The 13,132-nt window shown below is 38.6% G+C and overlaps 2 protein-coding genes across 2 annotated transcripts in view; one reads left to right on the top strand and one right to left on the bottom strand.

Moving 5' to 3' along the window:
• Nucleotides 1-13,132, top strand: part of Fam117b (family with sequence similarity 117 member B) — a 62,434-nt gene that overhangs the window by 36,050 nt on the left and 13,252 nt on the right. Inside the window, exon 5 of the mRNA XM_070019334.1 lies at nucleotides 10,781-10,924. Coding sequence (XP_069875435.1) covers nucleotides 10,781-10,924 — 144 coding nt within the window. The remainder of the gene's footprint in view (nucleotides 1-10,780; nucleotides 10,925-13,132) is intronic.
• Nucleotides 8,911-13,132, bottom strand: part of Ica1l (islet cell autoantigen 1 like) — a 69,100-nt gene continuing 64,878 nt past the window's right edge. Inside the window, exon 14 of the transcript XR_011371244.1 lies at nucleotides 8,911-8,933. The gene's annotated coding sequence lies outside the window, so the exon portion shown is untranslated. The remainder of the gene's footprint in view (nucleotides 8,934-13,132) is intronic.

Here is a 13,132-nt window from a genome sequence, read left to right as displayed (position 1 = left end):
GGGCCTGGGCGCTGTCCCTCAGCTCTTCAGCTCAAGGCTAGCACTCTACCACTTGAACCACAGTGCTACTTCTGGCTTTTTTGTTTTCTGCTTATGTGGTGTTGAGGGAATTGAACCCAGGGCCTTATGCATGCAAGGCAAGCACTCTACCACTGAGCTACCTGCCCAGCCCAAATTTCAGTTTTTGAAAGTAAGGTTTTATTAAAGTATAGCCATTCATTCTTGTTTTGGTCGGTTGTGAGGCTTGAACTCTGGGCTTCGGCACTGTCCCTGAGCTCTTCAGCTCAAAGCTGTGCTCTACCACTTGGAGCCACAGTGCCACTTCTGTTTTTCTGGTAGTTAATTGGAGATAAGAGTCTCAGGGACTTTCCTGCCTAGGCTGGCTTTGAACCACAGTCCTCAGATCTCAGCCTCCTGAGTAGCTAGGATTACAAACATGAGCCACTGGTACCTGGTTGAGACCCAGATATTTTTACAGGTGACTCTCCCATCTTCTTCCTCTAATTTATCCATAAATAATTTATATTTATTTCTTAAAAAAATACTCTTTGATCCCAGTCCATATTTTTACTTCAAGTACAGTTAGGGTTAAGATTGAACTTGGTGTGGTGAGTTGTAAGGTTTAAGCTTCTGAAGTGTGTGTGTTTTCTGTACTAGAGATTGAATTTAAAGCCTGAAGCTTATTAGGCAGGTATTCTGCCATCTAAGCCTCTTGTTTTGAGATAGGGTCTTGTGTTTTTTGCCCAGAGTGGCCTGGACTGTGACCTATTTATACTTCCTTTGTAGCTTTGGGACAGGCCTGTATCACTAGTACCCCAGCCTTTTTGGTTAAGATGGGAATCTCAAGAACATTTTTCTCTTGGACTTTCTTTGAACCAGAATCCTCCTGATTTCTGCCTCTTGAACAGCTAGGATTATAGGCACCAGCCACCACTCCCAGCTTGAAGTGATTTAAAAAATTTTTCTTTATTAGCATCAGCAATTAGGCAACTATTGTGATGCTCTCGCATGCCTGTAATCTCAGCCTTTAGGAAATCCCAGTTATCCTTTAGGGATAACTCAGGAGCATCCTGGACTACATAATGAGCACCAGTTGCTTGTGCTTGTAAATGTAGATATTCAGGAGGCTGAGATCTTGATCATGATTCAAAGGCAACTCAGGCAGGAAAATTCATAAGATTTATCTCCAGTTAACTACCAAAAAGCTGAAAGTAGAGCTTATGGCTCAAATAGTAGAACATCAGTCAGTCTTGAGAGAAAAAAAAAGACCATGCCCAGGGCCAAGTTCAAATACTGGTGTACACATGTGCACACACACACACACACACACACACACACACTCAGAATTAATCATTCAGCCAGTGTCACACACACACACACACACACACACACACACACACTCAGAATTAATCATTCAGCCAGTGTCTCATGACTATAATCCTAGCTACTCAGGAGGCTGAGATCTGAGTATCACAGTTCAAAGCCAGCCAGGACAGGAAAGTCTATGAGACTCTTATCTGCAGTTAACCACCAGAAAACTGGAAGTGGAGCTGTGGTTCAAAATTGTAGAGCCTTGAGCAGAATGAAGCTTGGGGACAGTGCCCAGGCCCAGAGTTCAAGCCCCAGGACTGGCAAAGAAAAAAGAAAAAAAGAAAAATCGGCAGTTGCAAAGTAGTAAAAATATCCAAAATATTATCTTTTCCCCCCTTCTACCCTGCTGGTAAGGATTGAACCCAGGCCTTGAGAATGCTAGGCAAATTTTCTGTCATTGAGCTGCACTCACAATTTTTTCCCTTCAAAGTTTGCTCAATGGAAATTGGTGAAATTTGCATGAAATTCATACTTACTTAAAAAAAATATCCCTTTGCAGAGAAGTTAAATAGAAGAAGATAAAGATGAATTTTATCAGATTTGAATTTTGTACACTTGATGCATGAAGCATCTTGACTTCTTGATTTGTTTTTTGTTTAGTAACAGCCAACTATAAATTAGGCAAATATACATCATGACAATTAGCTCAGTGGTATTTATGTTCAACTGAAACTATCAGGGTGTAAACATGAAAATCGTATATTTAGTTATTGGCATGGCTTTGTTTAAATAGATTGTCTTTTTAGTTAAAGTACCACAAATGATGCAAATGTATTGTTGAAGCCACTCATGTGTGAGCACATTTATTGAATACCTACTCTGTGACTGATTACTGTACTTCTTATTAGGGAAGTTTTCAAGGAAATATTTTTCATGTCCCAAACAAATCCAATATTAGAGACATATAAGAAAGTAGTTAATTATGATACTGTGTAATGATAAGAATGGTTCATAGTACAATTCCACAGTATTTACTCTTAAACCGATGATGGGGCCAACCAGAAAAACTTCTCAGAGAAAATGCTGTCTACTTGATCCTTGAAATAGAAGAGTCAACTAGTCTTCTAGAGGTGAATGAAATCATGGCCTCCATTGTGGGTAGTAATAAATGACTTGGTTAGAGAAATAAATACCATGCAAATACATTGGAACTTCATCCTGAGACACCAGAAAACTATTTCTGAAATTGACACAGGGTCTGAGACACATTTTATAATAGTCATTATGAGTTCAGAGTAATTAGAAGAAGACAAGTTTAGAATTAGTAATCCAAGTAAGAAATAATAATAACCTCAAGTTAAGCAGAAGCTTGAAACTGGTAAGAATAGATAAACATGATATTTTACAAGGTAATAATTGCAAAGTTGAACTCCATTGAAAGTGAACTCTGTTGTACTACTTCAGCTGAGGAAGGTAGTACTAAAGTTGAGAGGCAAGCACTCTATTTAATACTTATGAGTATTACTGGCATTTTAGTACTATATTTAAGGTTTGCATTGTTATTTCCATTTTACATACTAGGAAACTGAGAAGGACTTTTTTTCAGTCATACAAAACAGAGCTAGGATACTAGCATACATTCTGACCTCAGGTTTTGAGACTTTACACTTTATGATAGCTGATGGTTGATCAGATATTGGAATGGTGGAAAGATAAGACTAAAGGATGAGGCCAGTCCTAGTCTTTGAAATATGATTCTTAAAATACATCTACCTTCATACTGTGTAAAAGGGCAACTCAAAGTGGATCAATGACCTAAATGTAAGATCTTAGACTAAGCTGGGCACCACTGGTTCTTGCCTGTAATCCTAGCTACTAAGAAGCTGAGATCTGAGAATCCAGTTTGAAACCATTCTAAGCAGACTTTTATCTTCAATTTTATCTTTTATCTAAGAGACTTTTATCTTCAATTAACTAGCAAAAAGCTGGAAATGGAGGTGTGCCACAAGTGGTAGAGTACTAGCCTGGATTGGAAAAAGATAAAAGCAAGAGCATGTGGCTCTGTGTTCAAACTCGACTGCTGGAAATAGATAAATAAGTAAATAAAAGTGACATTGGTATAGGAAGTGGTTTCATAGATTTTATATCAAAAACCGAAGAAAGTGTGGATGGTTCATGTCTTAATCGTAGCTACTGTGAGGTAGAGATCTGAGGATCCTATTTTGGATTCAGCACAGCCAAAACTTAGTGAAACCCCCTGCTCATCACAAAAATTGGATGTGGGGTCCATTTCTCTTTTTTGTTTTGTTTTGTTTTTTTCTGGGGTCCGGTCATGGGGCCTGAACTCTGGGCCTGGGCTCTGTCCCTCAGCTCTTCAGCTCAAGGCTAGCACTCTACCACTTGAGCCACAGTGCCACTTCCGGCTTTTTTTTTCTGCTTCTGTGGTGCTGAGGAATCGAACCCAGGGCCTCATGCATGCAAGGCAAGCGCTCTACCTCTGAGCCACCTTCCCAGCCCAGGGTCCATTTCTCTTATCCTAGCTTTGTGGCAGGTGCATGGTGGAGGCTAGTGTGGGTAAAACAGACTTGGGACATTGCTCAAGTTTTAGAGTGCCTGCCTAGAAAGCACAAGGCCCTGAGTTCACTCCAGTATCATCAAAACAGAACAACAAAAACCAAAAGAAAGCAATAGTAGATCGTTGGACTTCAAGATTGTTTTTACTAGAAAACTCATAACAATTAAAAGACAGTGTTGTTCTTATGATAGTCTGACAGTTTACAGCAACTACTTAAAAATTAAAAGGTCACAGTTAGAGAAGAATTCTCATTAATTTTTTTGCATGGCTCTTTCCCTGGAAATTCAAGAGGAGCAGTTGGTTAGGAAAAATAAGCATGGTCAAAGTTCCAAAAATGACAAAGCCTTCAGATGCTTAAAAGGTTATATTTTGTAATAGAGTTTTTTGTTGCTGTTTTTTGTTTTTGTTTTTGTTAGTTAGTCATGGGGCTTAACTTGAGGCCTGGGTGCTGACCCCAGCTCTTTTGCTCAAGGCTAATACTTTACTCCTTTAAGCCACAGTACCATTTTTGGTTTTCTGCTGGTTAATTGGAGATAACAGTCTCAGACTTCTGCCCAGGCCATGATCCTCAGATCTCAACCTCCTGAGTAGCTAGGATTACAGGCATGAGCCACCAGTGCTCAGCTTTTCTAATAGTTTTTTTTTTTTAAGTTTCTTTAGAAAATAACACATTTCAGAATTGTTTGACTGAGGACTAGTATCAGATATTCATAACAGAAAAGCTGGGAGATCATCTCAGCCACATAAACTAATTTTGAGGTGAGAATTTTAAAATCAGGCAGATGTTTTCTAGCTGTTGCTACAACCTCAGGAAAAAAAGCTTATCCATAGAATTGTCTTATTTCTTTGTCTGGGCTGAGAACACTGTAAGTGTGAGGGCTAAAAGGATTTGAGCACAAGAGTCAGTAAAATAGAAGAGAAAAAACCTACTTTCTCTGAGAAGTGAGAGGTGAATTGTACCTTAGAATAAAAACTGCAACTTTGCACTAGACTCTTTGTCAGTCCAGGACGTGATTGCTATTTTTTTTTTTAAAGGTTTGGCCATTTAGAAATCAAGAGAGTAAGTACTTCTGCTTGTGATGTTTACTACAGAATACAGCTGCAACTTAGTAGAGCTGAAGTAATAGTGATTGCTGAAAGACAAATTAATAATGGTGACAGGATAGGAAAAATCAAGACCACTGGGAAGTCTGGAATCAGAAGCCCTTAAAATAGTAAAGCTGTTTTCTAAGTGTTTTCTGTATTTATTGTTTCTACCATTCTAAACATAAATTTTTACCTCCCTTTGGTTGCATTAGGCTTTCTGGCTTATTTTTCTCATGGAACTCTGTTGAAGAACAGACCTTTTTCCATCCTATTTGTGTATTAAGATCAGTTTTTCCCCCTCTTCCCTCCCCTTCCTCTCCTCCCCTCCCTTTTCCTCCACTTTCCTTTAAAAAAATTTTTTTAATGGTCTTAAAGATTGAACTCAGCCTTGCATTTGCTAGGAAAGAACTCCACAACTTGAACCATGCCCCCAGTCCTTTTGCTTTTAGTTTGCTTTTCATATCTATAGGCTCACATACTAACTTTGTCCAGCTGGCCTTAAACCTCTGATCTATGTACTTCAACATCCTGAGTAGCTATGATTGTAGACGTGTACTACCACACCCAACCTCTTGAGGTAGATCTTTATCCTTCAAACCTTTTCTGGTTCTTTCTCATACTCCACTAACTCTGCTCCTGTAGGTGTTTTTCCTATCTGTCCTGACTCTGTGTAATACTGCAGTCTTCATTCCCATATTTTGAAACAATGTGAAACAGACATGTCAGTTAAAATGTATATTGATTTTGGGAGGTTTACTTTGGTCACCCCTTCTCTTGATTCTTCTGAGAAAAACACAAAACAGTTTTGTTTTTGTAGGCCTTTTTTTTAAGCAGTGCTGGTAACCAAACCCATTGCCTCGCACATGCTAGGCAAGTATTGACCATTGAGCTACATCCTCAGCCCTTGATTCTTATTTTTTTTTCTTACACAGAATGTAAGATAGATAGATAGATAGTTACATAGATACATACATGGAAAATGTCAATGAATAATAAATTTTTGAAATGTTGGTCCACCTAACTAGAAATCTTAATGGGTTGGAAACTACTTTGAGGAAAAAATAAAAGCTAGGAAAATAGGAGGTACTTGTTCTTGATGTTTCTGAAGTTATAGCTCTAAAGTTTTGTTTTTGTGTGTTTTTTTAGTTGGTCACGGGGCTTGAACTCAGGGCCTGTGCACTATTCCTGAGGCCTTTGGAATGAAGTATGAAAGTCAAAGTTAATGATTTTTCTTCTTTTCAGATATTTTAGAATATAGTTTTATTTATATAAGGAGTGAAATCAGTTTCTGAAGAAAAACAACAGTATGTTGGAAGAAATCTTTCCTGGGATCTTTCCCAGGCAGACTTGGTGTATTATTTTTCTTCGAATCATTGCTAGTTAAATAAATTATAGTTTCTTCACTTACCTACAATGATGTGTCAGCCTTAAAGAAATAGGCTTATTTACTTTTTTCCTTTCTTTTTTCCTTTGTCCTTCTTTTCATTTAAACAATTAAACATAAATAATTGCTACTATGTAGATTATATCTGGAAAAAAAAAAACAATTTCTTACCAAATTGTGTAGGCTATAAGTTCTTTTAGCTCCTTGAAATGCAGTGGATAAATCAGCAAAGCAGATATGTGTGGTTAAGTTACAACAATAGCAGGTTCCTGTGTATGTGCCTTTCTCAACATGACAGCCAGAATGCACTTAAGCTTTCTGTACTATCAGAAGCTTATTAATGTACTTGCTCCATTCCCTTATACTGGGGTTTGTATTCCAGGCTTCATGCTTGTTAGGCAGTCTATTGCTACAGCACTCTACTGCTGAGCCTCGCTTCCTGGCACCTGGATTGAAGTCATCCTGTTTTAGGCTTTTTGTCTTAGCTGGGCTGACAGGCACATTCCATCATGCATAGCCTCTTCCACTGACATAAAATCTTGCAGACTCTTATGCCCAAGCTTGCTTGACATTAATATATCTTTATGGTCCTAAAATCCAAGGTCAGCAGTTTATAAAAGTCTTAGTATATTATTTTTCCCTTATATTTTGTTAGGTGATAAATTCATATCTGAAATTAGCCTGAAAATACCATCTGATGCAAGCTATTTTTGTTGTGTGACAATTATAAGAGGAAATTAGGTTTAGAACTGAGTACTGTTGGCTGGGAAGGTGGCTCAGTGGTAGAGCACTTGCCTTGCATGCATGAGGCCCTGGATTTGATTCCCCAGCACCACAAAAGAAAAAAGAAAAAAAGCCAGAAGTGGTGCTGTGGCTCAAGTGGTAGAGCACTAGCCTTGAGCTGAAGAGCTGAGGGACAGCGCCCAGGCCCAGAGTTCAGGCCCCACGACCGAACCCCAACCTCAAAAAATAAATAAATAAATAAGAGAACTGAGTACTGACAATGGGAAAAAATAAAAATTCTATTTGTAGTATATGTACTAATAAAGTACTGAGAACTTCTCATTCTACTCCACTTCCCTGTCGCCTCATTATTTTCTGACAGAGGAAGGGTCTAGCCACAGGTGAGATGATATATTTTTTATTCCTTCTACTCAGAAAGATTTTTCTTTTTCCACGACTTATCAGAAACTAAAATTGAGTGTTAGCTTCATTATCCCACTACTTTATCCTTGAAATAGTAATACCATATCTGAAGGGCTTAATAGCCTTGGTTTGATTATAGTTTATAATTTTACTTCTGATGAAGAGGAAAAGAGATGATGAGAATAGGTGAAAATCCTAATGGTGACCATCCTTGGGGATGTAAAAAACCAATGGGAAGTAGCCAGTCTTAGTGACTCTCTGATATATTACTTCACTCAAGTAAAAATAGGTAAATATAGCCGGGTGCCTGTGGCTCATGTCTATAATCCTAGCTGCTCAGGAGACTGAGATCTGAGGACTGTGGTTTGAAGCCAGCTGGGGCAGAAAAGTCCATGAGACTCTTATATATATCCAATTAACTACAGAAAGCTGGACGTGGAAGTGGCGCTGTGGCTCAAGTGGTAGAGCGCTCGCCTTGAGCTGAAGAGCTGAGGGACAGCGCCCAGGCCCAGAGTTCAAGCCCCACGACCAACAAAAAAAAAAAAAAAAAAAGCTGGACATGGTAGAATTTAAATGCTAGATCATTAGCCTTGAGCACAAAAGCCCAGAATTCAAGACAGGCAAAAAGAAAAAAATTAGATGAAGGAAGTAGCATTTATTGTTTACTTTCCTTTTCTTGTCTCATCTGGTTATTACCAGGTCTGCCATAATGGCCTTGGAAGATATTTGGCTGCTATATCTACATTAAATGTTTCCCATATTAGCCTGTTGCCAGTGGCTTACACTTGTAATCCTAGCTACTTAGAAGGCTGAAATCAGAGGATCATCGTTCTAACCAGTCTGAACAGAAAATCCAAGAGACTCCATTTCCAATCAAGTAGCAAAGTGCTGTACTGGAGACCCCACAATGGTAGATCTCTAGCCAAGTACATTTGAATATCTAAACTGAAGAAAAAAGAATATAGCCTCTGGGAAATTTATTTATTTAAAAATACTCAACAGTGCCAGGTGCTGGTGGCTTATGCCTGTAATAATACTACATGGTTTGAAGCCAGCCTGGGCAGGAAAGTTCTGAGACTCCTAACCACCCCTGAACCACTAAAAACTGCAAGTGGCTAGCTAGCCTTGAGCAAAAAAAGCCCAGAGACAGTGCCTAAGCCCCATGACCAACCAAAAGAAAAAAAATACTCAGCAGTGTTGGAGATACAGTTCAGTGGCAGAGCACTTGTGCCATGCTCCAAGCCTTTTATTGTGTTTGTTATTTTTTCAGTTAGAATTTTGCTTTGTCTGGGTCCTGTGCCCAGCTTATTTGTTGATTTGGGGTCTTGCTAAACTTTCGCACAGGCTGGTCTTGAACCTGATCTTCCGCCCAAATGGTTGGATTGTAGGTAGGTATGAGCTGCCATGCTTGCCAAGGCTGTAGGTTTGATCCTTGGGATATTAAGGTGGGGAGAAAAAAAATACTCATGTTCATAGAATTAAGGAATACTTTCTTTAAAAATGTTTATATACAAACATATCCCTTAACTTTAGAGCCAGTGTTATTTCGTAGAGATCTAAGATCATAAATAAGGTATTGATTGTACTAGTGACTCACAATATCAGCCAATGCAGTTAGAAAAAAGAAGTCATTAGAACTGGTAATGCAGAAATAAAAAAAAAACCTCTTTCAGGTAATTAAATGCAATACCTGCAGAAATCTCAGGAGTCAATAAAACTAAGATTTCTATAAGATTATCGCCTATAACATTTAACTTATAAGCATTGGCATATTTCATATATACAAATGGTGACCAGTTAGACAACATAATGATTGAAAGGCTTACTTTATAACAGCACAACAAAAATTAAATACTTAAGAATGAAATTAGTAAGAATTTCAGAACATATGAAAATTAGGTACATTTTAGAAAATATAATGTAAACTTAAAAGTAATTTCCAACGCTTGAGTAGAATGTATTCATTCACTAGTACTTCCAATTTAATTTACAAACTTAATACCAGGCCAATAAAAATACCTATTTCAACAAACTTTATTGTGGCATTAGATAAGTTGGTACTAAAGTCCATATGAAAAGCAAATATTTTAAAAGTGTAACAGTGGGGTAGAACATGGAAGAGGTGACATTGTTTAAGAAGCATTGTACTCATAACCTGAAAATGAACTATACAACTTGTAGGTGGGTATGGGAGGAAAATCTGGGAGAGAGTGAGGGAAGGGATGACATTGTCCATAAAGGAAATATACTGTTTACACTACTTACATTTACTCAACCCCTTTGTACATTACCTTTATAATAGCAATTTTAAAAAGAAGGAAAAAGTTACAGAAATGGAGGGACAAAGCATAGACAAATGCAGTAGTGGTACTCATTAGATATTTTGAAAATGAACTATGCAACTTGTGGGTAGGGATGGGAGGGAAAAACTGGGAGAGCTAGGGATGACATTGTCCAAAAAGAAATGAACGCATGCCGGGTGCCGATGGCTCACACCTGTAATCCTAGCTACTCAGGAGGCTGAGATCTGAAGATTGAGGTTCAAAGCCAGCCTGAGCAGGAAAGTTCATGAGACTCTTATCTCCAACTACCACCAGAAAACTCTTAAGTGGTGCTGTGGCTCAAGTGGTGGAGCACTCACCTTGAGCTGAAGAGCTGAGGGACAGCACCCAGGCCCAGAGTTCAAGCCCTAGGACTGATAAAAAAACCAAAACAAAACATACTGTTATGAAGCCAGAGGTGGAGCTGTGGCTCAGTGGTAGAGTGCTAGTCTTGAGCAAAAGGAGCTCAGGGACAGTACCCAGGCCCTGATTCCTAGCCCCAGGACTGACATCAAAAAGAAAAAAGAAAAAAAGGCATGTGAACAGTTTCATACTTGTACATAGATATAGATATAGATATATAAATGCTTCCTTAAGATAAATCCTTGGGAGTACAGAGAAACTATTGGTACAAAGAATACAGTGAGAATTTGTGTAATGCCAAATTTGTGTAATGCCAAATAGACTAGCAAAATTCTTCCTCACTGCGTGAAATGTGTGACCAAACACCAAATGTAGGATTTATTCTTAATCTTTGCTGTGGTATAGATTTAACAATATCCATTTAAAATTTTTTAAACTTCATTTGATAGATTTTTGAGTTATTTACATTAACTTGTAGTGAGCTTCAATTTAGTGAAGTAAAACATACTATTAAAATCCTCTTTTGGGGGAGGGGTGGGGGTGGAAAAAAAATAAAACCCTCTTTTTTTCTCCTTTCCACCTTATTTTCTTAAGGCTCCTGTTCCAAAGAGTACACTTGTTCCAGTAATTCCCATCACCAAATCAACAGGTTCTCGTTTCCGGAATAGTGTAGAAGGACTGAATCAGGAGATTGAAATAATAATTAAAGAGACTGGGGAAAAGGAAGAGCAACTTATAGTAAGTAATTTGGTGGGACTCGACTCTCCTCTCCTCTCCTCTCCTCTCCTCTCCTCTCCTCTCCTCTCCTCTCCTCTCCTCTCCTCCCCTCCCCTCCCCTCCCCTCCCCTCCCCTCCCCTCCCTTCTGCCTGCCTGCCTTCCTGCCTTCCTGCCTTCCTTCCTTCCTTCCTTCCTTCCTTCCTTCCTTCCTCCCTCCCTCCCTCCCTCCCTCCCTCCCTCCCTCCCTCCTTTCTTTTCTTTTTTGTCATGTGGTTTGAACTCAGAGGGCTGGGCGCTGTCCCTGAGCTCTTTTGCTCAAGGCTAGCACTCTTACCACTTTGAGCCATGTTATACTTCTGGTTTTTGGTGGTTAAGTCTCACAGACTTTCCTACCCCAGCTGGCTTTGAACTGTGATCCTCAGATCTCAGCCTCCTGAGTAGCTAGGATATAGGCATGAGTCACCAGAGCCCAATAGTAATTAGTATTTCAAATCAACCATACACATGAACTCTTCTAATTACTTTAAAAATTAACCATTTTTTTGTATTTACTTAATTTCTTGCTACTTATTTAGAAAAAAAATTATCTCTTGAAAAATTTGGATGTTGGCAACTGGAAAATTTTTTATATTTCACCGAAGCAACTGATCTAACTTTAAATTTGGAAACTTTTGTTTATCTGTGTTTATAAACTAGACAGGTACTATGTTCTCATTTGCTGTAATTCTATATAACAAAAGTTTAGCTTACTAAGAAAGATTTTAGGACATCAGATACTTTCTAAACATGATTCTGCATGTTTCCTGTAGTTTGTTTGTTACTGTTTAGATTTAGTTGATATGCTAGGTTATATGTCCATGAAGTACAGTTAGAAATGATATAGCCAGGCATGGTGGCTCACACCTGTAATACTAGCTATTTGTCAGGTGGAGGAATATCACTGTTCCAGGCCAGTCTGGACAAAAAGTTGAGACCCCCCCCCCCCATCTCAATCAGTAAGTGAATTGTAGCAGAATATGCCTGAATGATGTTGGGGAAAAAAAAAAAGGAAGACCCTACCTGAAAAACAACTGAAGCAAAATTGAGCTGGAGGTGTGGCTCAAATGGTAGAATACTTCTCTGGCAAGCATAAAGCCTGAGTTCAAACCTTAGAGCCACCAAAAAATGAAATGATCTACAACTAGGTCCAGGGACCTGCTTAAGTGACAGCACCTGCCATCAAGCTCAAAATTGAGTTCAAACCTCAGTATCACAAAAACAAAGAAATAGTCTTACATCTAAGATCATATAAGAATATTTATGTATAAGACGTATGAAGAAAAATTATTACTTAGATTTAAAAACCATATCACAGAGGATATTTACCAAAGCCTCTACTTTTTGGTGAAGGAGATACTGTACATATAAGAGTAGTTACATATAAAACAGAAAAATTACTACTTAGATTTAAAAACTGTATCACAGAGGATGTTTACTTAAGCCTCTATTCTTTGGTGAGTGAGTAATTAGAAAGTTTAAAGTAATACTTGACTGATGTTTTAAGATTGCTCCCATAAGATAAACAGGTGGCTGTGGTGGCCTATGCCTATTATCTCATCTACTTGGGAGAGGATCTCAATTTGAGCATAACTTAGAGAACATAGTTTGACATCTAAAAATAAAAAAAAAAAGAGCCGGGCGCCGGTGGCTCACACCTGTAATCCTAGCTACTCAGGAGGCTGAGATCTGAGAATCGCGGTTCAAAGCCAGCGCGGGCAGGAAAGACCGTGAGACTCCTATCTCCAATAAACCACTAGAAAACCGGAAGTGGCGCTGTAGCTCAAGTGGTAGAGCGCTCGCCTTGAGCTGAAGAGCTGAGGGACAGCGCCCAGGCCCAGAGTTCAAGCCCCATGACCAACAAAAAAAAAGAAAACAAACTTCCCATACTTTCCTTCCATTCTGCATGATATGAGGTAGGATTAAAGTTAAGTGAATCAAAGGTGTACCACAAGCTGGTTTGCCTGTTAAGTGAGCCATACAAGCCTTCCTCTGAGCATCTCCTTGATTTCCTCTTATAATTAGCACTACTACTCTCTCTCTTTCTCAAAGGTTTCTTTGAAAAGAAACTTTTAGAGGGAATCAGCAGGAAGAAAAAGAAAGCAGGAGCCTATTATCAAGTAGTTAATTATTAATATTAACACTAGATAATCTTTGGATAACATTTTCCTTTATCCATATGCAATATAGTA

This window comes from Dipodomys merriami, unplaced genomic scaffold (genome assembly GCF_024711535.1).
Source record: "Dipodomys merriami isolate MVZ:Mamm:240054 unplaced genomic scaffold, mDipMer1.0.p SCAF_1, whole genome shotgun sequence".
In the NCBI taxonomy this organism is placed as follows: Eukaryota; Metazoa; Chordata; class Mammalia; order Rodentia; family Heteromyidae; genus Dipodomys; species Dipodomys merriami.
The sequence above is the reverse complement of the archived record's forward strand: the minus strand, read 5'-3'. Positions and strand labels throughout refer to the sequence as shown.